Source organism: Nomascus leucogenys, chromosome X (genome assembly GCF_006542625.1).
Source record: "Nomascus leucogenys isolate Asia chromosome X, Asia_NLE_v1, whole genome shotgun sequence".
Taxonomy (NCBI): Eukaryota; Metazoa; Chordata; class Mammalia; order Primates; family Hylobatidae; genus Nomascus; species Nomascus leucogenys.
The window spans coordinates 21,916,284-21,941,130 of NC_044406.1; the positions used below are offsets into that span (position 1 = coordinate 21,916,284).

At 39.8% G+C, this 24,847-nt stretch overlaps 1 protein-coding gene across 2 annotated transcripts in view; it reads left to right on the forward strand.

Moving 5' to 3' along the window:
- Window positions 1–12,724, forward strand: part of PTCHD1 (patched domain containing 1) — a 71,724-nt gene extending 59,000 nt beyond the window's left edge. The window contains exon 4 of one of the 2 annotated variants that reach the window (XM_030806990.1): window positions 887–5,156. In XM_030806990.1, the coding sequence (XP_030662850.1) occupies window positions 887–2,541 (1,655 nt within the window). In that variant the 3' untranslated portion in view covers window positions 2,542–5,156. Of the gene's footprint in view, window positions 1–886 lie in introns of both variants that reach the window. The other variant, XM_003261147.2, reaches the window with a different exon arrangement.
- The last annotated feature ends 12,123 nt before the right edge of the window (window positions 12,725–24,847 follow it).

Sequence of the window (24,847 nt, forward strand, 5' to 3'; positions counted from 1 at the left end):
TCTCTTTATCACTAAAACCCTCCAGTTGGCCAATTTTAAATGAGGTGACGGGACATTAACTCAGAAACCTCTGCCCACTATCTTCCCCTGCACTGACCCCTAGCCAGACTTGTGGGGATGGAAAGCAAAATGATGAGTGTCCAGACATCTTCTCTTCTCTGGAGTGTTCCACCAACCAAACTGCACCAATAACCCTAAGCTATTAATGGGAAAAATCCCAAAGAGACATATGCACAAGTCTAATCAGCTTTTATTCTTTTTAGAGTCAGGGTCTTGCTCTGTTGCCCAGGCTGGAGTGCAGTGGCACAATCATGGCTCACTGCAGCCTCCAACGCCCAGGCTCAAGAGATCCACCTGCCTTAGCCTCCCGAGTAGCTGGGACTACAGATATGAGCCACTATTCGTGGCTAAGTTCTTTCATTCTCTTTCTTTCTTTTTTTTTTTTTTGAGAGATGAGGTCTTGCTACATTGCCCAGGCTGATATCAAACTCCTGGTCTCAAGTCATCTTCCTTCCTCAGTCTCCCAAGTTGCTAGGATTACAGGCATGAGCCACCGTGACTGGCTCTACTCAGCTTTCTATAGGTAAAAGTTCATCTAAGTGCAGTTTCTTTGGTGGAACACTCCAAAGAAGAGAACTTTCTTAAGCCAGAGGGAATATGAAGATCTTTGCTTCTCTAGCTGCCCTTTCATTATCCATTAACGTATACGATTCATCAAAACATGGGTCTATCTCCGCATAGGAGAAATCACTGGCATTTACATACACGTCACCACTAGGGTTGGTTACGTTTCCTTTGACCCAGTAGTCCCTCATAATCAAGTTGATTTCCCTCCTAAGAGATTAGTTCTTTAAACTTCTGCTCTGGTCTTTTTCTGCCCCCTTAGGTCATGGATTATATGGGACTTTTGAAATGTTATCCTCCTGGAGGAAAACTAGAGAAGACCAACATGTTAAAGAGAGAACTGCAGCAGTCTATGCAGACTCCATGCTCTCCTTTTCTCTCACCACTGCCATGTACCTGGTCACCTTTGGCATAGGGGCCAGCCCTTTCACGAACATTGAGGCAGCCAGGATTTTCTGCTGCAATTCCTGTATTGCAATCTTCTTCAACTACCTCTATGTACTCTCGTTTTATGGTTCCAGCCTAGTGTTCACTGGCTACATAGAAAACAATTACCAGCATAGTATCTTCTGTAGAAAAGTCCCAAAGCCTGAGGCATTGCAGGAGAAGCCGGCATGGTACAGGTTTCTCCTGACGGCCAGATTCAGTGAGGACACAACTGAAGGAGAGGAAGCGAACACTTACGAGAGTCACCTATTGGTATGTTTCCTCAAACGCTATTACTGTGACTGGATAACCAACACCTATGTCAAGCCTTTTGTAGTTCTCTTTTACCTTATTTATATTTCCTTTGCCTTAATGGGCTATCTGCAGGTCAGTGAAGGGTCAGACCTTAGTAACATTGTAGCAACCGCGACACAAACCATTGACTACACTACTGCCCAGCAAAAGTACTTTAGCAACTACAGTCCTGTGATTGGGTTTTACATATATGAGTCTATAGAATACTGGAACACTAGTGTCCAAGAAGACGTTCTAGAATACACCAAGGGGTTTGTGCGGATATCCTGGTTTGAGAGCTATTTAAATTACCTTCGGAAACTCAATGTATCCACTGGCTTGCCTAAGAAAAATTTCACAGACATGTTGAGGAATTCCTTTCTGAAAGCCCCTCAATTTTCACATTTTCAAGAGGACATCATCTTCTCTAAAAAATACAATGATGAGGTCGATGTAGTGGCCTCCAGAATGTTTTTGGTGGCCAAGACCATGGAAACAAACAGAGAAGAACTCTATGATCTCTTGGAAACCCTGAGGAGACTTTCTGTCACCTCCAAGGTGAAGTTCATCGTCTTCAATCCGTCCTTTGTGTACATGGATCGATATGCCTCCTCTCTGGGAGCCCCCCTGCACAACTCCTGCATCAGTGCTTTGTTCCTGCTCTTCTTCTCGGCATTCCTGGTGGCAGATTCACTGATTAACGTCTGGATCACTCTAACAGTTGTGTCCGTGGAGTTTGGAGTGATAGGTTTCATGACATTATGGAAAGTAGAACTGGACTGCATTTCTGTGCTATGCTTAATTTATGGAATTAATTACACAATTGACAATTGTGCTCCAATGTTATCCACATTTGTTCTGGGCAAGGATTTCACAAGAACTAAATGGGTAAAAAATGCCCTGGAAGTGCATGGGGTAGCTATTTTACAGAGTTACCTCTGCTATATTGTTGGTCTGATTCCTCTTGCAGCTGTGCCTTCAAATCTGACCTGTACACTGTTCAGGTGCTTGTTTTTAATAGCATTTGTCACCTTCTTTCACTGCTTTGCCATTTTACCTGTGATACTGACTTTCCTGCCACCCTCTAAGAAAAAAAGGAAAGAGAAGAAAAATCCTGAGAACCGGGAGGAAATTGAGTGTGTAGAAATGGTAGATATCGATAGTACCCGTGTGGTTGACCAAATTACAACAGTGTGATGATGTCTGCTTGGCATATTTTCACCTTAGGTCTTATCAAGACCAAAGAGATTATGTTAATGAAACAATTAAATTCAAAGTTGTTCCCTTTTTTAAAGACAGGAAACAGGCATTGCCAAAAAAAAAAAAAAAAAAAAAGGAAAGGACAATGGGGAGAAATGGACATGGCATATTTTCAGTCTTTAAAACAACAGAGGTGTTATGAGAATTCACACAAACATAGAGACACACACACACACACACACACACACACACACACACACACACCCTAGGAGACCTAAAGTCTCTTAAACTAAGATCAAATAGAAGAAAGCTTATTAACAAGCAGGATCCTGCCTTTTCCAAACTGCAGATGTTGCTGGCATTGTGACAAAACCCACTGATTGAAAGGTCAACTGCCAAGGCAGAAACAGCTTTAAGCATTGTTCAAACAATAAGGCTTCCAGAACTTCTGTAGAGCAGTAGCTCCAGTCATGGTCTGTGGTTTGAGGTTTTAGCTGTCTCACCTAGCTCCCTAACACTGAAGGAGATGCTTGTGAAAGTTCTGACCAGCAAAAGCAAGCCAGAGCCTTGGAAACTGATATGTGGTAGAGTGGCCATCACTCATGAACTAAAATTGATTCACCCCTAAATTCACCCAGGTGAAGCAGTTTTGTTGTCTAGAATGAAATGATCATATTCCGCCACTGGTATGCTTTTAACATTTGTATAGTTTGGTTTGCTTAAAACACCTTAAAACCAATGACAGCTCCAGCGCTGCAGAATTGGTGTGATTCTATTTTGGAATAGTTTGTCACTTGACACCAAATGGGTCTGCTTTATTAGTTATAGCTCTTGGCAGGAGGATCCAGGGACACAAAACCACAGGGCCAAACCCAAATACCTGGCATGATGGAGCAAAAGCAGGTGTCTACTTGGACCCAGATATAGTGTCTCCATTTTAACAACAACAAAAAAATAGCCAGCTGGTACAGCTGTTTGTGATTGGCCCTACATGCATTTTTTGCATGGATACCCAGAAACATCTGCCCACACATAACTGAGAGAAAACAATGAACACTGAAATAGTTATTTGCTGTTGCTTCCAACTCGTAGTGCCAGTCTGCCTTTGCTGTGAAACACACCTGCTCAGAGACAGAGAGGGGAAGAAGATCTTTGGTAAGTCTAAGTCCTGACACCGAGAAGCTTTGTAGAAAGTGCAGGGAGATAAAGGGCCAAAAGGGAGACAGATGGAAAAGGCTGGAAAAAGTATTCACTAATACAAATCTATCAATGATGGCAGTCCAATTCTCTTGCTAAACTGGCTGCACCTCACCTTGCTGGTCCCCCCACACCTTTATTGATGGCCTTCTACATCATCATAGCAAGGGCCTTCTGTACGTTAACAAGCCTAGATATTTATACTCTTGACTTCCAGTATCTACAGAAGAATGGTTCATAGATCTAAATAGAAATGGTTTAGATCTAAAAAGGCTGTATACGTTGCCCAGGCCCCTGCATTTCTTTAAATTTATAAAAATGAAGCTAAAACCTGGTTACATTTGAAGCAAATATCTACAGTATTTTTCCCTTTTAGAGATGTAGCTTATTTAGACATCTGTAGTGGTAAGCATTTCCCAAAAGCATCTTACCTTTCTGAACCTTAGCAGACATACTGTGCAACTTACCTATCTTCTGCAGAGGAGGAAACTGAGACCTAGGAGAATAAAGTGACTCACTCAGGTCACACCACTAAAGGATTTTCATCATTTCAGCATACCTAAGACAGGGCAGGCCAATTTTCAGTATTCTCATAAGATGGCTATTACTCCTCTCAAAATACATTTCCAAAGAAAGAACACAGGACTTTATTGGCCACAGGGCAGACTTTTTTTAGTGTCTGAGATTAAAATGTTTGAGGTTTAGGTTTGCCATTGTCTTTCCAAAAGTCTGAATAATTCAGATGTAACCACAACAAGTGCAAACCTGTGCTTTCTATTTCACGTACTGTTGTCCATACAGTTCTAAATACATGTGCAGGGGATTGTAGCTAAAGCATTACACAGTTGTTCAGTCTCCTCTGCAGACACACTAAGTGATAATACCAACGTGTTATACACTCAACTAGAAGATAATAAGCTTTAATCTGAGGACAAGTACAGTCCTCACAAAAGGGCAAGTTTGCATAATAGATCTTCGATCAATTCTGTCTCCAAGGGGCCTGCAAATAGGCTATTATTTATAAAACACAACTGAAGAGGGGATTGGTTTTATTCTTAAATCAGGTGTTGCTAAATCATTTTCTGAACAGTGTGTTCTAAATCAGTCATTGATTTAGTGTCAGCCACGTGGAGCACCTCGGCTTAAAGCGACTCCACAAAACCTGACACAACACACACACCAATTAAATAGATTTTGTTGAGAATTTAATCATTCAATTTGGTCAACCTGAATGACTTCCTGTGGAACTTTGTTTTATGACAAATAGTAGTTTTCCAACTTGACTGAGTCTCTGTATACCCTGGGATATTGTATTTTTTAATGAAGGGCATTTTCAAACTTGTCAACTTCTCTTTTCAGCACTTGAAATGAAGGCTTATGGAATTCTGACTGTGAAATGAATTTTTCTACTGGGAGATTATGCATGCCAAGATTTATTATTTATTGTTAGATAATTATTATTTATTTGTTAATACTGATTATTGATTATTGTTCTGCTGCATTGGTTTAGCCCCACTACGGAGAAGACACTTTAGAAGTAACTCAGAATCACATCCCCATAAAATCTAAGTCTTTACTTCATCAAGTTTTACTTTTTGAATTGCTATAAAGAGGGAAAAATTGATCCCTGCAAACACTTGAAGAAGCTGTGTTTTTTTCTTTCAATTAATTCCAACCAAGACATTAACGTCCACTTTACCAAAGAAACTTACTTGGTTGGTTTTTAGTTGGTGTTTGTTGTTTGTTTACCAAAGAAAATATTCCATCCATCAAAAATATTTCTCCTGGTCAACTAAAAAACTGTGATACTGGGACTTTTTTGGCCATTCATAAGGAAAACTTTTAAAAGTCAGGGTAAGGGTGATATTCTCTCATTTAGTGAAACTCAGAAGAAGATGTAAATTCACAAGGAATGTGGTGTTTGCAAGAAAAAAAAAAGATACTTGAAATAGGGCATTATTGTTTAGCCTACAGCAACATTCCAACAAGCAGCATCAGGGCTCCTCAGGTTAAAAGAAGTACAGTTTGTTCCAGAGAAAAAGGAAGACAAACCCTCATGAAATGTTTCTCCATTGTTCCAGCTCATAAGTTTTACTTTGCTTTGGGTTTTGGAGTTTTTAGTTTCTTTGATGTTTGTTTGCTTTAATTTGGTTTGTGGTTTGTGTTTGCTTGTGTTTGCTTCTGCCTTTCCTACCTTCTGCCTTTTACTCCCTCAGTTTTCAGTCAGAAGTGTGATAATCAGATGCCATCCTCCATGGCCATGCTTATGTATGCAATATACTGCTCCAAATGAGGCCCTTGGTAACCCTTATGACCCTTTAATTCTAACTAACCACCACCCAATCGTAAGTGGCATTATGGGAGCATGACACCACTTTTCTCCAGTGCCAATGACAGAGCTCAGCCGTGTCCATCACAAGAAAAGGTGGAACGGGCAGCTGTCTTGGGGGTGTGGCATGAGGCAGAACCGCTTGGACACAAATGTTATCTTCCTCATAATGGCTGTATTCTTTTGGATCCTATTAAAGTACCCCTGTAGCTTATAGTAGTGTTTGACCTCTGTGACTCTGTTTTCTCATCTGTAAAATGGGGATAATATCAGTAAATATCTTTAAATTCAGCAAATACTTATTGAGTGCCAAATATTGCCCAGATACTGTTTGAGAGACCGGGGACACAACAGCCAACAAATCAGATTTTTAAAAATCTGCTCCTGTAGAGCCTACCTTTGAGTGGCATTGCAGGTATATTGTGGGGATTGAATGAGATGAGAGATGACATTTGGAAAGCACTCTTGGAAAGGCCTGGCAAAGGAAAGAGACTCAAGACATTATTTGTAATTCATCAATCTTGCACAGTAGCACTAGGGCTCGGGATGTAAAGCTACTGAGAAGTAGATTTGAGCCTGAAATTAGGGCTACAAATACAATGAGTTGCCACAAAAGGTAGTTAATTACCAGTCATTTTAGGACATTCAAAATGAAGCTGATCACCACATAGTGGGGCCATTGTAAAGGGGCTGCAAGTCCTGGATGTTGGCATGATACTATGATCTTTGAAAAAAACGGATACAGGCACTTGCTTTGGGGGATGGGGAAGGGACACCACTGATTACTGAATAACTGTGGCTGGCTTGTCTGAGGGAATGTAAACATTCCCTTTAGGTAATTTGCTTTTGTGTAAAAAGCACCAGGTGTTTAGAGACATAAAGTTCCTATTTTTTAAAAGCATAGTAAAGCTGCAATACAAAGAAAAATATTAAGTTAGTGGATTCGCTGGCAAAGAACTAAGAATGGCTGCAGCCAACACATTGCAGAGTTCCTCCCTGTGGTGGTTACAACTGTTATTTCTGTTTCATGCCAGTCCAGGAGAAAGCAAAGAGGAAAGTGGATGAGCTATAATCCGTTCACCTGAATAGGCAGTGCCAGGATGTCCCCCCCAGGTTGCCTCTCACCCACCCCGCTGTTGCCCAGGTGATTTGTTTGAAGTCCTCTTTGATATCTATGAGAGCACTGTGGAAGGAAGAGGAAGTGAGGCAACCAGAGAGCTATGGCCTCTGTGCAGATTTTTGAGTTAGATTAAAATTAGTACCACCTGATTAGGAGCCTACCTGGTGAGGAAAGAAGCCTTCTTTTCAAAGTACAAAGAAAGCAATGTGTACCAAGGAGAAAACCAGCAGAGAAACCTTGGTGGAAGAAGTGATGTTCCTGTGGAATGTGCCAGCATCTTCTCCTTCCAGAATGCTGACACCAGATAAATCTTTGGTTAGAATTAAGCCTACCCCTTTGTTTTTCACATGAGAAAACCGAACCCTGGAGTAATGAAATTATATTCACAGAGCTAATTAGAAACAGATATGAAACTATAATTGAAATCTAGTTCTTAGCCTCAATTCTTTCTCCATTTTGACACTTTACTGCCAAATTCTATTCATCTAAATTATCGGGGTCTTAACCTGGGGGCCAAATGAGTTCATGGGAGGGGTCTCTGAGTTCCCTAAAATTAAGTTACATGCAAAAATGTGTGTATATGTTCAACATGTGCGTTTTCCTAAAGTGAGGGCTCGGATTCCAAAAGAAGTCTATGACTCAAAAAGGGTGAAGAACCACTGTCCTAAATTAATACAGACCTCACTGGGAGTGTGATCCTGGTGTCCTCATTTTGGCTAATGAGCAATCAAGACCTTTTGAACTATCTTTTCTCTAAGGATCCAAAAATGCTTCAAAATATTGGTTTATTCATCCCAAGCCAAGTGCCTACTTCTATTCATTTATTCTTCATTCATTCTTTCATTCATTCATTTATTTATTCTGCAAATGTATTTTCAGTGCCAATTCATGTTCTAGCAGCAGCTAAATACGCCCTCCACAGCAGGACCAGGAAAGGAGCCCTCTGTACTGTGCTCTTGTTGGCAAGAGGAACACCAGGTTGCTACCACATTCTCACTGTTGCAACAAAATATATATAGCCTCAAATTTTCAGTAACCATCCCACACACACATACACACATAAAGGCAGCAGCCAACAAAGCCAACATATAGAAGTGTGCCCTGTCAAAGAACCAGAGAAGAGCAGCCTATTTCCAGGTTATATATAGTTATATGCTGCTTTGCAACTGCATACCACATGCTTGGAAGGGCTGCTCCCAAATGAGAACTACTCTGAGATGTCTACACCAGGCATGCTTTCACACACGTGCAGTACCCTACTCTCAAACAAGCATGGAGAGAATAAGTCTCATTCATCTTGTTAATATTTGTAGTGGGCAAAGAAGCAACCATGGCCATGGACAGATGGGTGCATTTAAGGACAGGTGTGGCCAGGCACGGTGGCTCACGCCTGTAATCCCAGCACTTTGGGAGGCTGAGGCGGGTAGATCACGAGGTTAAGAGATTGAGACCATCCTGGCCAGCATGGTGAAGCCCCGCCTCTACTAAAAAATACAAAAAAAATTAGCTGGGCATGGTGGCACGTGCCTGTAGTCCCAGCTACTCAGGAGGCTGAGGCAGGAGAATCACTTGAACCCGGGAGGCAGAGGCTGCAGTGAGCCGAAATTTCACCACTGCACTCCAGTCTGGCAACAGAGTGAGACTCCGTCTCAAAAAAAAAAAAGGACAAGTGTGTTTTATACACAAATATGCAGAAGCCCAGTTCTCTTGACTCCAAGTCAGAAACTAGATAAAATATAGGTTGCTGGAGGAAGTTGGAAAATAAATGACTATACTGTACTTGTTGGCTCTGCTGCTGCTGGTAGAACTTCAAGGACAACGGAATCCACCTGGGTTGACCTATGGGAAAGGCTGAGTGAATCATTACTTGGCCTTGCATGAAGCACAAAGGACACACCAATGGCTGATCAGTGGCCCTTCCATCATCTTCTGCCCAGCCATGATAAGGAAAGCCTTCTGTTGAGATGGAGGAATATTAGCTCAATTTTGTATCATCTGATGTGAAGTTTGAGGGCTTTGTTTTTGTTTTTGTTTTTAGACGGATTCTCGCTCTGTCACCCAGGCTGGAGTGCAGTGGTGCCATCTCGGCTCACTGCAAACTCCACCTCCCAGGTTCACGCCATTCTCCTGCCTCAGCCTCCCGAGTAGCTGGGACTACAGGTGCCTGCCACCACGCCTGGCTAATTTTTTTTTTTCTATATTTTTAGTAGAGATGGGGTTTCACCGTGTTAGCCACAATGGTCTCGATCTCCTGACCTCGTGATCTGCCCGCCTCGGCCTCCCCAAATGCTGGGATTACAGGCATGAGCCACCGCGCCCGGCAAGGGCTTTGTTCATTACGATCAACAAAGTGCTTTGTCTAATTCCTGCAAAATGGCAAAGACCCAGACCATTTCCATTACTCATTCCAGGCTCATGCTCGGGAAGACTGACAACGTTCTCTTTGACTAAACAATTTCCTTAATTTTCTAGGATGAATCTTGAACATGTTTAGCTCAGCCTTTCAGATATTTATTCTTTAAATTACCATCCTGTCAAAATTGCCTTTACCCACTGACCCAGAATCACCAAGGCAGTTGCCATGATGCCTCCCAGGACTGTGGGTGACTGGGCAAACTGGTAATGACCCATTGGCTCTGCTTCACACACACACATACACATTGACACACAGATATGTACACATGCATATATGTATGTACAACACAACTATAAAACATAGAAACATATACCTATACATATGCACATGTTTACATACACACATATCACAGATGTGCATGCACACATACACATGCACACCACCTTTTACAATATGCCTGACACATCTGAGGCACATTAAAATGCTTTGGCAGGCCCAGCCCTATAGTTCTGTAGGGTTTGGCAGGCCAAAGGCTTCAGATGTCTGCAGGATACCACTAAAAAATGTTATCTTCCCCTTCTATATGTTTCTTATGCATGAGCACAGCTAAGAGCAGCCAAACAGTATGCTTTAAAGAAAAGAAACCTGGAAAAGTGAATGTGCCTTGCAATTTAAAAATTGCTAACAGTTTCATAGTGAGAAAATTGCATTTGTTGGAATTTTCCAAGTCATAAGCAAGAAGAATAGCATAGACCCAAAACCACAGAGATCTCTTCCAAGGTATGGAATTGTGGAAATTTATTTAGAATATTTGCTTGGTGATCCAGAGAAGGGGGAAAGAAGTGGTGAGGAAGGATATATGGGGTGATACCTCCATCTTGCCAACTCCTCGTCTTAGGAAGAAGTGGGCAGTTTCCATTTATCCCTAGCATCAGTTTGATGGGAAAACCAGTGCATTTCATCAACCTCAAGTAAAGGAAGTGCCATGCATGGAGGCCTGGTGATAGGCAACATCCATTTAAGAGAAGAGTCACACAAGCAACAGAAGAACTATCCAAGACTAGAAGCTTAGAAGCTTATACCAAACTCTCTCTCTCTCTGTCTCTCTCACACACACACACACACACACACACACACACAGAGTAGTTGGGAGTGGACATTAAGAGGAACCCTAGTGCAGTTCCCCCAAAAAATCTCGGCATAGAGTATAACAGGGAAAAAGTAATTACTGGGAGGCTGAAAACAATCAAATATGTGAGGAATGACTGAATATGAGCTGAGGATAATGTAAATTGTTCTGGATTGTCTACAAGATAAAGATACAGAGCCTGAATCTGTGTTTTTCTGAATAAAGGGACCCCATATTTTCTATTGAATTATTGACCTGTAATTCCTCTTCAGCAGCTTTGAATACACTCAAGTTCTCTTCCTATTGTTTATGATCCCATAATACAACCACCCACTATTTGTTGTGGTTTACACTCCAGCTTAGAATCCGTGAGCAAAATTATTGAATTCTTGAATGCTAGGCCCAAACAAAAGAAATTTCAGCTTGGTTTTAGTAATTTCTTGATCAAAGTTCTCTCATTCCTCTAAATGTGCAAATGTTTCAAAGTTGTAAAAAGTATGTCTACATAGCCAATTCTCTTAGTATTTTTAACAACAAAGATAACCTCTGCCAATAATTATTAATGACAAAATAGTCATAACTGTTCAGTGTTCCTTTAACAGTCCAATTGTAGTAGGTGAGAAAACAAAAAAGAAGAGAAGCTATGTTGAATATTTAGTAATGTTGGAAAAGATCCTCACCCTAGACATAAATAGTTTAAACATTTAAACATGGCCCCTCTCTTACTGTCATTGCTAGTGAAAGAAGTTCCTGAAATTGCGTATTATATTGTAAAGTTTTGGGCTAAATCACAATACATTTTTAAGTTGCTTCCATGGCAATAGATCATAAGACCACAGCTTGTCAATCAAAGTAACCACTAATTCAGTATTCAGAAACCTTATCACCTATTCCTCCAAAAAGACGCCATAGTTATGTTGTGTTTCCCAGTATTTTAGTTGGGTTTCTTCACACTTAGGCAAGTGGGTGATTCTGGTCATAATAAACTATTTTCATACTAGGAAAAATTATCCAAATGCTAGAACACATAATGAGTTCAGCTTGGTCAGTTTTGAGACAGATAAGCATAAAACCCTACTAGAAAAAAATAATAGTCAAACCTAAAGCTTTACAAAGGGTGAGTTGCATTGCTTTTCTCCATGAAAGGCAGCACGTGCTCAGGGTGGAATTTAATCAAAAATGTACCCAGAACAATTTCCCACAAAGAGCTGTAATACTTTGCAGCAAGGGGCATTAATAAACTCTAATTTTTACCTAAAGTCAAGAGACACACAGATCTTTTTTGGTGCCCCTCTACATCGTCATAGCAAGGGCCTTCTGAACATTAACAAGCCTAGATGTTTATACTGCTTATTTGCAGTATCTACAGGGGAATGGTTCGTGGATATAAACAGAAATGTTTTATCCGAAGAGGCCGTGTATGCCACCCCAGACCCCTGCATTTCTTAATATCTATAAAAACAAGACTAAACTTGTTACATTTGAGGCAAATGTGTACGGTATTTTTCCCTTTTAAAGATAGTTTAAAATATGAATGTAATAAAAAATGGCCAACTCTTTCAGGAAAAAAAAATCCTGTATTTTGTACTACTTGAGTTTCTCTAATGCCTAAAATATGTATTTACATCATCCCACACCTACACAGAAACAAAATCAGCAGGGAAAACCATCCCACTGATGATTGGCAATTCCACCATTCCCCTCCATCTGACCAGCTTTCACCAGAGGGCGATCTTTCATGCTTGCACATGGAGTTTATACAATGTAGAAGCCCCCAAGTCACCTGGGAAATGGCTCATGCCAAATACATTGAGTCCTTAGTTGACTATCTTTTCATATTAAAATCCCATCTTCCAATGAAGCATCCTGTTTTCAATATTGATATCAAATTTCGAATGTAAAGGAGATTTCAAATGTATTGCTTTCACCTTTTCTTTTTTATTCATTTATTTTTAATTAACATAAAAATTGTATATATTTATGGGATACAATGTGATGTTTTGATATATGTATGCATTGTGGAATGATTAAATCAAGCTAATTAACATATCTATCATCTCACATATTTCTTTTTTTGCTTTCACTTTTTCGGGTTTATTTCTAATCCTCTACTAGACACACAACAAAGAGTCAAATGTCAGTGGGCCAGGGGAATATCTCCAGTTTGATTTTTTTGGCGGCGGGACAGAGTCTCACTCTGTCACCCAGGCATGAGTGAAATGGCACGATCTCAGCTCACTGCAACCTCTGACTCCTGGGTTCAAGTGATTCTCCTGCCTCAGCCTCCCAAATAGCTGGATTTACAGATGTGCACCACGCTCAGCTAATTTTGTATTGTTAACAGAGACAGGGTTTCACCATGTTGGCCAGGCTGGTCTTGAACTCCTGACCTCAAGTGATACACCCATCTCAGTCTCCCAAAGTGCTGGGATTACAGGTGTGAGCCACCGCACCTGGCCTTTTCATTCTTTTTTATGTCCAGGTAGTTCATTTCTCTTTAAGAGTAATTAGTATGTGTTCTTTTTTGTTGTTTATGTTTTGTTTTGTTTATACTAGATGAACAATCAAAAAAAAAAGTGTATATGACTCAATATCCTACAGGCAGAGGTTTGGGTTTTTTTGTGTGTTTGCTTGCTTGTGTGTTTGTTTAGCAGCAGATGTGTTTTTATAAAACCTTGTATATGGTGCGTTCTTTGGCTTAACAGTCACAATGTTACACCTCTGTCTCTGAAGTAAGAAAAGAAAAACCAGTTCCTGGCCTTAGTTTAATATATAATCACAAATGGGGAAATAAAATTGTAGTTGGGAAGGATCCTATATGCCTGCCTGCCTGGGCTTATAGGAAGTCAGCAGAAGCCCAAGAAAAAATATAAGCTTGGCCTCTTCTTTCTGTAGAATTCTGGTTTTCCCTGGGTATTTAGGGTTGGGGGAGAGGAAATGTTGGGTGTATTAGTTATAGGTCATCACCTGTATGGAGAGAAAGGAGAAAAACCTAGGAGGAAAGTAACAAAGCAGTATATATACATAGGGTGTCAAAACAATTGTCGGCAGTTGCTGTGTGAGTGTTCTTTTTTAGTTCATTTCACAGGACTAAATAAATGGATGAATGATTATCACTGTCACAAAAGAAAGTTTGAATCTAAAATTATATGTTACAGGTACCAAATTACAATATCATAATGTAAAGAACTGGGATGATTTCAGATTTTGTTTCAGTAGTACTGAGCTGGAACCCAGCAGCTGGGAACAGCTAAAGGAGAAGTAGCACTCACTCCTGTCTGCTAAAGTCCTTATTTAGCCCATTTCCATGGAAACTGAAATCAGATCTCTCTCTCTCTCTCTCTCTCTCTCTCTCACACACACACACACACACACACACACAGGGTGGTGGGGAATGTCTAGAGTTAGTGTGTTTGTGTGTATGTGTGTGTATGTGTAAACATACACAGGATAATTTCTGCGTGAACATTCTCTCATCAGAGATAACTCTCCAACAAATGGAAGAAGGGTCAGCAATCCAGGCTGACTTCCTTTTTTAGAAGCCAAACCTGTAATGCAGATGAAAAACTCAGGTTAGAAAAGTAAATATATCACACCAGGCCTTTGCTACCAATTCCTTGGGGCATTCCATTTCATAACTGCATGTTCAATTAATTTAGCTAACTTGGAAATATTTTATGGTGAGCAGACAGCCACTGAAACTAAATTTAATCCCTTGGATTTTTGCCCACTTTGCTTTACTCTGAAGCATTGACATTTCCCTATATAGCCCGGAAAATAAAGGCTAAGGGAAACGAGAAAGTGAATGAGTTTATTTTAATTTTTCAACATATACTTTGTTAAGTTTCTATCCTAATGGAAAAATGATAGGTGCATATTCCAGATTTCTGGGGACATTTTATAATAAATGATTCCATCTTAGTCCACATCTCCCTTGAAGGCAGGCCAACACTCAAGTTGCTGCCTATAAAAGGGTACTGATAAAACCTCCCCATAAGGATGGAAGAAGAATGAATACTGTTCCTTTCAATGAGGTCACCAGGCAACCTGGATGCCGTCTATACATGGAAAATTTTCGATAGGGGAAAATATTTTACTTCCCATTTCTGTCCTTTTTTTCTATGAGAAAAGATAAAAATAGGATTTCTTTTTAAAGAATTTTCACTTTAAAATGGACTGTAGATGATGATTTTGGATCTTAAATTAGGTTATTTTACCATACCCCTTTGCAAAATTGGTGAGTGTTGCAGCTCATAAAATATTTAGCTTTTGCTGGAATCTAAAATGGGATGAAAAGCTGTATGTTTCAGCTGGCATAGATCAACAGGACAATAGGGCTTGATCTTAAACATAAGTGGCTTATTTTATTTTATTTTAGAGACAGAATTTCGCTCTGTTGCCCAGGCTGGAGTGCAGTGGTGCAGACATGTAACCTCGAATTCTTGGGCTTAAGCAATCATCTTGCCTCAGCCTCCTGAGTAACTAGGAATATGGGCACACACCCCCATGCCTGGCTAATTTCTTTTTTAATTTCTTGTAGAGATAGGAGTGTCCCTATGTTTCCCAGGCTAGCCTCAAGCTCCTGGCCTCAAAATGATCCTCCTGCCTCAGCCTCCCAAAGTTCTGGAATTACAGGTGTAAGCCACCACATACAGCCCATAAGAGATAGTTAAAAAAAAAAAAAAAAAACTCACTATAGCATATTCTCATTTGTGCTTCATACTTGAATAGGCAGTCTTGTGAAGGAATGAGGGTGTTGATAGTCTATATTCAAAACTAGGGTTGGGGAAGCAATTGTTATGTTTTATAAAATTTAAATATTTTTAGAATTAGAAAATTGACGCAGGGCTAAAGTCTATTCAAAACCACCATGGGGAGCAATGATTTCACTTTATAAAATGGAAGAGTCATTTCTTAGAATAAAAAATAATCAACAGTAAAGAGTGAGAGGTGAGAAAACTAACATTTCTTATACTAAGGCATGGCTCAAGATGCCAGACCCTGCCCTCCTGGAGGCAAGTGCTATCTCCCCTGAGGTGTTACACTGAGATGACATTTCATCATCTACATGAAAATCTTCATTTCTGCAGAGAGCATCACTGGCTCACAGAAAATAAAAACAAAAACAGAAACAAAAAACCTTGAGTCACAGTACCTAAACCAAGTTCAAAAACATCCACTGGGAGAGACCCCCAAAAGAATGTATAGTAAGTACCCATCACTATAGCTTGAACAGGAATACAGATGTTGAATCTGTAAGAATAGAGTCCTAGAAGCCAACAAATAAAGGATCCCAGGCTATCATATTTGTCTGCATTTATATGAATTAAGAAATGTATGGTTGTTAGAAAAAGGGGCCCACTTAATTTTTCACTTGACCTTGCATTATAGAAAAATTATAGAATGACCAAAAAAAACCCCGAAAACCAGGAAGTAGTACTGAATATGTTTAACAGACCTTGGCAATTGATGTTCCATGGCTAAAAGGTAAATTTTAGAATGATCTAGTACTACTGAATAATTTCTGTATATATACACACTGAGTCCAAAGCTTAAACTTGAAATAACTATAGTTGTGGGATTTGTATCCCAGCATTTTTTTTGTAGGTGTGAAAAGAAAATCTGGAAATTCAGCAATGTCATTAAATACAAATTCACAATAGGACTTTACTTTCAGTCCTTCTAGGGTCTGGGTATTTCCTTTCCATTACTAAAGAAATTGGAAATCTTAGCAAGTGAAAATATTTTTATCATTGTATTAATTTGAATGTTTTTTCTCTCTCTAGAAGTGTTATCCCTCCTCCCTTATTCTTTTACTGTTTCTGAATACTCAAAAAACAATCCAGAGACTTCAGCTAGTATGGCTCAAATGTTTCCCAAACTTTTGCGATTGTAAGCACTCCTGGGTTCCGCTAAAAAGTGGCTGATGCAGCTTCCAGATTAACTCTTTCCTAAAAGTTATAGAATTATGTACCAACAGCTAAAGGACACAATTACAAGCTGAAATATTGTGACATACTGTGTAATGTCATACAATCAAATGCAGTGTTTAATAAACAGACATCTCTGTCATTTCATATTTATACAGATTTTAAAATAAAGCACACAACTAAAAACAAGTATGTATGTATCCCTTTTGCATTACTTTGATCATGGCAAAGGGAAAACACAACAAACACTGCTGCAAAATGTTTGGCCATCACACAGCATTAAAAATAAAGCAGATGCCAAGTTGAACATTTACTAGTGTGTGATGTGCCAGCCAAGAATCTTCCTATTCAGGTGTTATAACTCAAGCATTTTTCAAAATTTGGTTCATATATGTCTTACTCTGTTATTGACATAATGATGAGGGAGATGAGTGTCTCAGACTGGGTGTCCCCCAGAATCAGACTAGGAGACAATATGTGCATGCAAGTGGTTTGTTTAGGAGGTAATCCCAGGAGTACCAGCAGGGGAGAGGAAAAGTGATACAGGGACTGGGAAGAAGACAACAAGGAATGTGTTAATGAACAGGTTACCTCTATGGGCAGCTGGAGCCCAATCACATTGGAGGTTTCTGGGAGATGGTTATGGAACATACTTCAGAGTTCTATCTGGGTAATCTGGGGTATTTAACTTCCACTTTCATCAAATATTGGATAAAGGTTCCTTATTAACTCACAGTTATTAACTCTTCATTAACTTGCCAGCACCTCCAGCCTGCCTGCCCCATCTGTGACCTGAAGAAGAGGCCTCAAGGAGAGAGCTACAGGTGTCTGCAGTAGATAGTCTTGGCATATAGTAAAATGGTAAGTGTTAAAGGATATGGACAGAGCACCAGCAGTCTGGTACAATGAGGCGTATGATTATATATATGCAGACACTGAACAAATTCTTTAGCTCTCTTAGACACCATGAGGTTGGGGCTGCAGGGATCTAAGCCAAGACTAAAGGCAGGTAAGCTAAGGTCTAGATAAGGTCTCCAGCAGAATAAGACCACCAAGGGAAAAGTAAAAGCTGGTTAACAATACTAAAAAACTAAGACCATAGGCATAGTAGACGCAGATAAAGATCATAGCTCATGAGGTACTCTGGAAGCTACGTCATTCTAAGGTATGAACAGGATTAAGAAAACAGATGACTGGAGAAAAACTGGGGTATAGTGTCAGCACCAAGAAGAGCTCTAATTCTAGTTTATCTTTGTTTGTATCAGAGGCTTCATATCCAATTGTGTGCTGATAAACTTTAACAACTGGCTGCCAGGGGGAAGAGGGGTGGCATGGCCTATTCCAACCTACTCATGGTTTAATAATTGGCTTGCAAAACTCCTGAAAATTTAACAATTGGTTCTCACAAATTGGAATGAGCCAGCTTCAGCATGCCATTGCCTGTATCTCTCCACCCAACATCCAGCCACTTCTTAAGGGCTATTGACTACCACTAAAACATGTCCAGTTCCTGGTGTTGAAGGTTGTGCCTGTAACTACCTCAGTACATGTGTGGGTGGGTAACACCACTGATTTGGGTCTTGGGGATATGTAGTGGAGGCTGATCTCTTGAAAACCTCTGACTCTCCTTCATTCTTGTCTTCCTCGGAGCCTTCGAGATTCCTTGAGTCTGGAATTATGATTTTGGAAGACGTGCTTCTGGGTCAGATTCTGGCAGTCCTTTACCACCTGCAGATTGGCATCTATAATGTGTCTTATCCATTCCATATCTATTCCAATGGCTTATGCAATAACATTTGCTCCATGTATTTATAGATAAAATCAAAGTATACTCATATCCAAAAGCAAAAGAACCTAGAACTGTCATAAGTACTTCAGTTAATGAACACATCACAGCACAGTCATATACTCAACTCTCTTCCAGATATCATAGTTAATGCAGATTATGTCTGCCCAAGCCATGAACAAAATGTTGCACATGAAATCAACAGAAAGGCATGTTCAGTTCATGCATTGGGCTTCCTCTCCACCCAGAGTTCAGAGAACTCTGTATCTCCTCCATTAAATCTTAACAGAGGTAATTGTCAACCATAGCTACAAGAAGACTCCCCTTGTCTGCAAGCAAGCTACTCACCCTTAGTTGGCATTTACCATGACCTTCATATTTTTAAATATTAAGTGCTACACTTCTATAACCACCCTGATAACCACATGAGTTCTACTCTGGATTCATGCTGAATTGTGTTCCATTCTCTTGATTGTTTCTTCTGTGTTCAGAAAGAATGGTAGATCCATTTTCAAACTAAAATATCCCCCTTTCCCTGTCTTCCTCTGGTCATACATAAAGAAGTTAGGAAGACATCGCTCATGTGCTCTTTGAATTTCTTTTCACTTCCATGAAACTTCCCCACAACTTGCTGGCCCTCTTCACTGTTAAGGTGGCAAATTTGAGTTGGGTTCTTCTGTGTCTATGTTTTATGAAAAGAAGTTCTTAATTATGTCAATTATAGAATTAGAGTAAAAATGAGTATAAGGTTCCAATTATTTGCACAAGCTACTCTCGAAGTTCTTGTATTCAGAAGGCATCTCAAGGAAAGTCTGGAGAAGAAGAAACTATTTGTGGCTTAAAACTTGTTCTCTTTATAGGGCTTCTCTTTGTGGTAGCTACCCCGTGGCTCTGATCAAGGCTATGATTTTAAACTCCTTTGTTCAATTTTACACTGTCATCTGAAGACTAGTAGCAGAAAGTAGCAATTTGAATAACAACAGTCTTTCAATGTAGTTCCAATATTTCTTCAAGAGATATTCAAATAGAAGCATTTCTTTAATATTCCCTGACAGGTTTTCCTTTGAAGAAGTTGTAATCTACACAATATTTTACTTTCTACTATAGCACAACCCATCCTTCTGACCACAGCAGACAGATGGTACTTCTTATTAGCTGAAGAAATAATCAGACAAGAAAAACTGGCCATTGAACAATCAGGAATACTACTTGATATATTACTCCCAGGTATACATTATTGGTTCTCAGTAGCAAGAATGTGCCAGCTTTCAACAACAAATGCTGGCAAGGATGTGGAGAAAAGGGAAGAGGGAATCCTTGCATGCTGTTGGTGGTAATGTAAATTACTACAGCCACTATGGAGAACAGTTTAGAGCTTCCTCAAAAAACTCAAAATTGAGCTACATATGATCCAGCAATCCCATTCCTGGGTATATACCCAAAAGAGAGGAAATCAGTATATCAAAGAGACACATGCACTCCTATGTTTGTTGCAGCACTGTTTACACTAATTAAGATTTGCAAAAAAAAAAAAACAAAAAAGATTTGCATGCATGTCCATCAACAGATCAATGGATAAAGAAGATGTGGTACATACAAACTAATGGAGTACTATTTGGCCATAAAAAAGAATGAGATCCAGTCATTTGCAACAACATGGACGGAACTGGAGACCATTATTCTAAGTGAAATAAGCCAGGCACAGAAAGACAAGCATCATATGTTCTCACTTATTTGTGGGATCTAAAAATCAAAACAATTGAACTCATGGACATAGAGAATAGAAGGATGGTTACCAGAGGCGGAGATGGGTAGTGGGAGGGGAGGTGGGGTGGTTAATGGATACAAAATAAAAATATTTTAAAAGAATAAATAAACCTACTATTGGACAGCACAACAAGGTAACTACAGTCAATAATAATTGTATATTTCAAAATAAATTAAAGAGAATAATTGCATTGTTTGTAACTCAAAAAATAAATGTTTGAGGGGATAGACACGCCATTTTCTAAAATGTGCTTATTTCACATTGCATGCCTGTATCAAAACATCTCATGTACCCCATAAATATATACACCTACTATGTACCATAAAAATTAAAATTTTTTTAAAGTACCAGCTTTAACATTTCCCAGCATCGTAAGTCCCAACACAATATTTCTAATCCCTCAGCTTCATCTCAAAATGGAACAGAGTGCCAGGGACAATGATAGGATTTAAGATGGCAGCCTGCCGCTTAGAAATTACCACGAGAGGCCGGGCGCGGTGGCTCATACCTGTAATCCCAGCACTTTGGGAGGCCGAGGCGGGTGGATCACGAGGTCAGGAGTTGGAGACCAGTCTGACCAACGTGGTGAAACCCCGTCTCTACTAAAAATACAAAAATTAGCCGGGCGTGCTGGCGCACGCCTATAATCCCAGCTACTCAGGAGGCTGAGGCAGGAGAATCACTTGAACCCAGGAGGTGGAGGTTGCAGTGAGCCGAGATGGCGTCACTACACTCCAGCCTCGGGAACAGAGCGAGACTCCATCTCAAAGGGGGAAAAAAAAAAGAAAAAAATTACCATGAGATTAGAGTACCTGAACAGGCAAGACGTAGATGAGATAGGACATGGGGGTGAGAAGGGGAAGAATGGAGTGCCTAATCTGTATTTAAGTAAACTTCATTTATTTAACACAGTATTTTTTTCATAAGGTGCCTGGCTGTTTGGAACTGTCATTTCTAGCTATCCTAGAACTTGTCAATGGTAGGGAGGATACCTCTTTCTTTAAAAATCATATTATAAAAAGATGCCTAAATGTACTTTTTTTCTGTTGTAACCCTAATTTATATTATCATTCCAGAAAGTTTTTCTTAATTTCAAACTAATTTTTGTTAAATTAGTTTTAGGTTTAAATTGTTCTGCTCGCCAATCTTTGACTAATGATTGTCAAACAAAGTCCTGCTATTTCAAAGAATCCCTTGGTTGAATGGTATCACAACATACATCACTGTGAAAGAGAGGATTAAGGAACAAGGTTATTTCCTCAACTGGCAAAAAAAAAAAAAAATTGTTGATTTGATTATAAATTTTATATACTGAATTGATCCGTGGGAAAAATGGTATTTCTGGCACTGTGATCCGCTATAAGGAACAAACTTGATTATTAACTGTGGCACACAAATCATGATGTTCTGTTACTATCGATTATCAATTATTCATTTCCTTGTAACCATTTTCCCTTCAAATATTCCAACCGCTTACATAAAAGTCACCTAAATTTTCCTCAAGTCACCTGCCAAAAAAACAGAGGATATTCAGAACATATGAGACAGGTGAGGAAAGTGGTGGGAAACCAGGTGGGATTTAAATATTTCCCCTGCCCATGCTGACCTCTAATTCACTACCAAAATAAGTTGCTTCAGGTGATGAAAAGCAGGAAGTAATTCTATAAAGACGAAGACATTTTAATATCTCATAGAAAAGGATATTTGTAAATGGTTGCCACTACTTGGAAATGACTCAAGTTTTAGTTCATTTAATTGCAGTAATATTATCTTTTATGTATGTCATCATTCTTGGTACATTTGTATGTAACTATTGGGTATAACATAAAAAAATCAAAATAAGTAAATTAGAGACTAGGTGTGGTGGCTCATGCCTGTAATTCTAGCACTTTGGGAGACCGAGGCCGGCAGATTACATGAGCTCAGGAGTTCGAGACCAGCTTGGGCAACAAGGTGAAACCCTGTCTCTACTAAAAATACAAAAATTAGCCAGGCATAATGGTGCACGCCTGTAATCCTAGCTACTCGGGAGGCGGAGACATGAGAATTTCTTGAACCCAGGAGGTGGTGGGTGCAGTGAGCCAACATCATGCCATTGCACTCTAGCCTGGGCAACAGAGCGAGACTCTGTCTCCAAATAAATAAATAAATTAGAACAAACAAATCATTAAGACTTTTATTTAAATCTTATATTAAGGCTTTCTCTGTTTTGTTTCATAAATGGTTTCTCTTATGGACAAGAAAATTTATTACAACTTCAAATCACACAGGATTTTGATGGATGTCGTATGTATTAAAAGTCTTTAAATTGTTGCTTACTTCTAACCGTATGATTCTGTGAAAGAGATCACATTCATTGCAGCTTTAACTGGATGGCCTACTATAGAGTCTGTTTTAGAAACAGATACTAAGTAGATTATTTTTAAAGGCAAGTATACTCAGATCAACTGTTGATCCTACATTGGATGAGCCTGAATTGTAATGGGACCCATGATGGGGCCAAGAAATTATGAAGAGTAGCATGGGACCCCCTTCCTCAAGAGAAATACCTCTCAATCATCTTACTGGCAAGTATGTACCATCAGCTTCCTTTATGAATGAACAGTGTGTTATTTGTTCTTGATTACGTAAAGTGAAAGTTCCTTGACGTGTACTCATTCTGGAATAATAAGTATATGGTATAAGTAACACTGAAAGATACAGAGGTCAATGCAGCTTAGAAAGAAACTGAAGAGGGCAAGGGAGTGTCAAAACATTTTGGAGGCAACTGCAGCAATAATAAAGGCTTAATTTGTGCTGCCTGCCCTTCCTGTGCTCTGTGGCACTGTTTCCAGTGTCCTGCAAAAGGCCATCACCCATAATCCCAAAGATCCACTCTTCAATAAAAGGCCCAAAGACTCAGGATCTGATGAACTGTGAAAATATGACCTCTTTATGACACTAGCAAATTTACCAAGAAGTGAGGGGAAGAAGTATACATGGTTTCTCAGTAGTATAACATTGCTTTTATTCAACTGGATATGACAGTCATTAAGTACCTGCTCAATATTATGCAGCTATGGCAGAAACTCAACTTATTGAGGGACTTGTAACTAGACTGAAAAAGAAGATAGGCATATCAATACTAGCATCCAAGAGACTCCTGTATGTCTGCAATGCCTTCTACTACCTAACTCTGAATTCCACGACCTCCAAAAGGTCTCATCTGCTAATTTGAAAACATGATGGAAATTGTCTTCATTTAACCACCCCCCTGAAATGCCATTTCTATTCACTGTATTTTTAGGGTGAATTAGGTGGTAAGTAACAGAAAAGCCAACTCAAAATAGCTTAAACGATAAAATGCCAATGTAATTTGAAAGTTTAGGGTTAAGGCAGGCAGGTTTTCGGGTAGATTTGATTCACTAGTTCAACAATGAAACAGAAAGCCCAGATTCTTTCCTCCATGCATCAACTTTATCCTCAGGATGTTTCCCCTTTCTGGTCTGAAGACAGCTCCAGTGGCTCCTAGAGATACATACTCTTCAAGGGAGGGAGAGAATCAATCTAGCTCTAAGATCCTAGAAGCTTCTTTCCCAGGAGTTGCTAGTATTACTATGATATCACAAATCCATCCCTGAACCAATATGTATGGTCAAGGAATGGGATAACCCTCAGAATCTCAGGCCTAAGAAAGAGATCTCACTTCTAGAGCCATGGGTGGGATCAGTTTTCCCAAAAGCAATTGAAGGAATGGAACCAAAACCTCAAGGTTGAAGAAAAGCTACACAGAAATACACTTGTGATTACTAGGCTGGAGAAAGAAGACCTCAGAGGAGAAATTTTTCCCTACAAGGGGAAGCCACCATCCACACTCCATCCTTTCTCCTTGCTGTTATGGCACCATAAGGCTGGGTGTTGTGCATTCTGAAAGAGAAGGAATACGTGAGGGCATGACACTTATGGGCCTGAAGTCAGAAATATTTCTTTCCTTTTCAACAAAATGAGCCACTTTTTAAGCTGAACAATTTTAGCAAATGGTGATCCACAGGCTAGACAGTGTCATTTGTCTGGAGCTGTAGCCACAACAGGGCTAAGATCAACACATCCATCACACCAGACAATTCTACACACTGGTTATTTAGGGTAAATGAGCACACAAGAAAAGAGCTGCCCAATAGAATGGCTGTCAAAGGACTCAAGAACTATTTATACCACAGCCAAGGATAGAGGAGAATGCCCTTCAAACATAACTCCCAAAATGCATGGCTTATCTGAGAACAATCACTTCCATTTGTGGCCATGACCTATTCTCTACCTCCTTGCCATCCCCATCTCTTCCTGCTCCTTGGACTTCACCTCTCAGCAGAAAGATCACAAGAGCAGCCAGATCAACAGACTAGGCATCATTCTTCTGTTTCTTCTTCTATCTATCATCCTTCTATCTATCTCTTCCTCTCTAATCAGGCAAGGCACTACTTTAGACATTTTAATTCTTGCACTTATTTTTAAAGCAAAAACTGGGGGAACTATAGGTGGCCCATTTTACCAAAAGATTAGGTGACTGAGGAGCAAGTTATAAGAATATCTCATTGGCAAGAAGGGCGAAGCCCCTCTTGTGGTTTCTGCCCCTTACTGTCATTTGTCCAGTGTCCACAGGCCTTGCTTCTGAGACACTTCACACTGAAAGGAGTTAAGTCAGCTGGTCC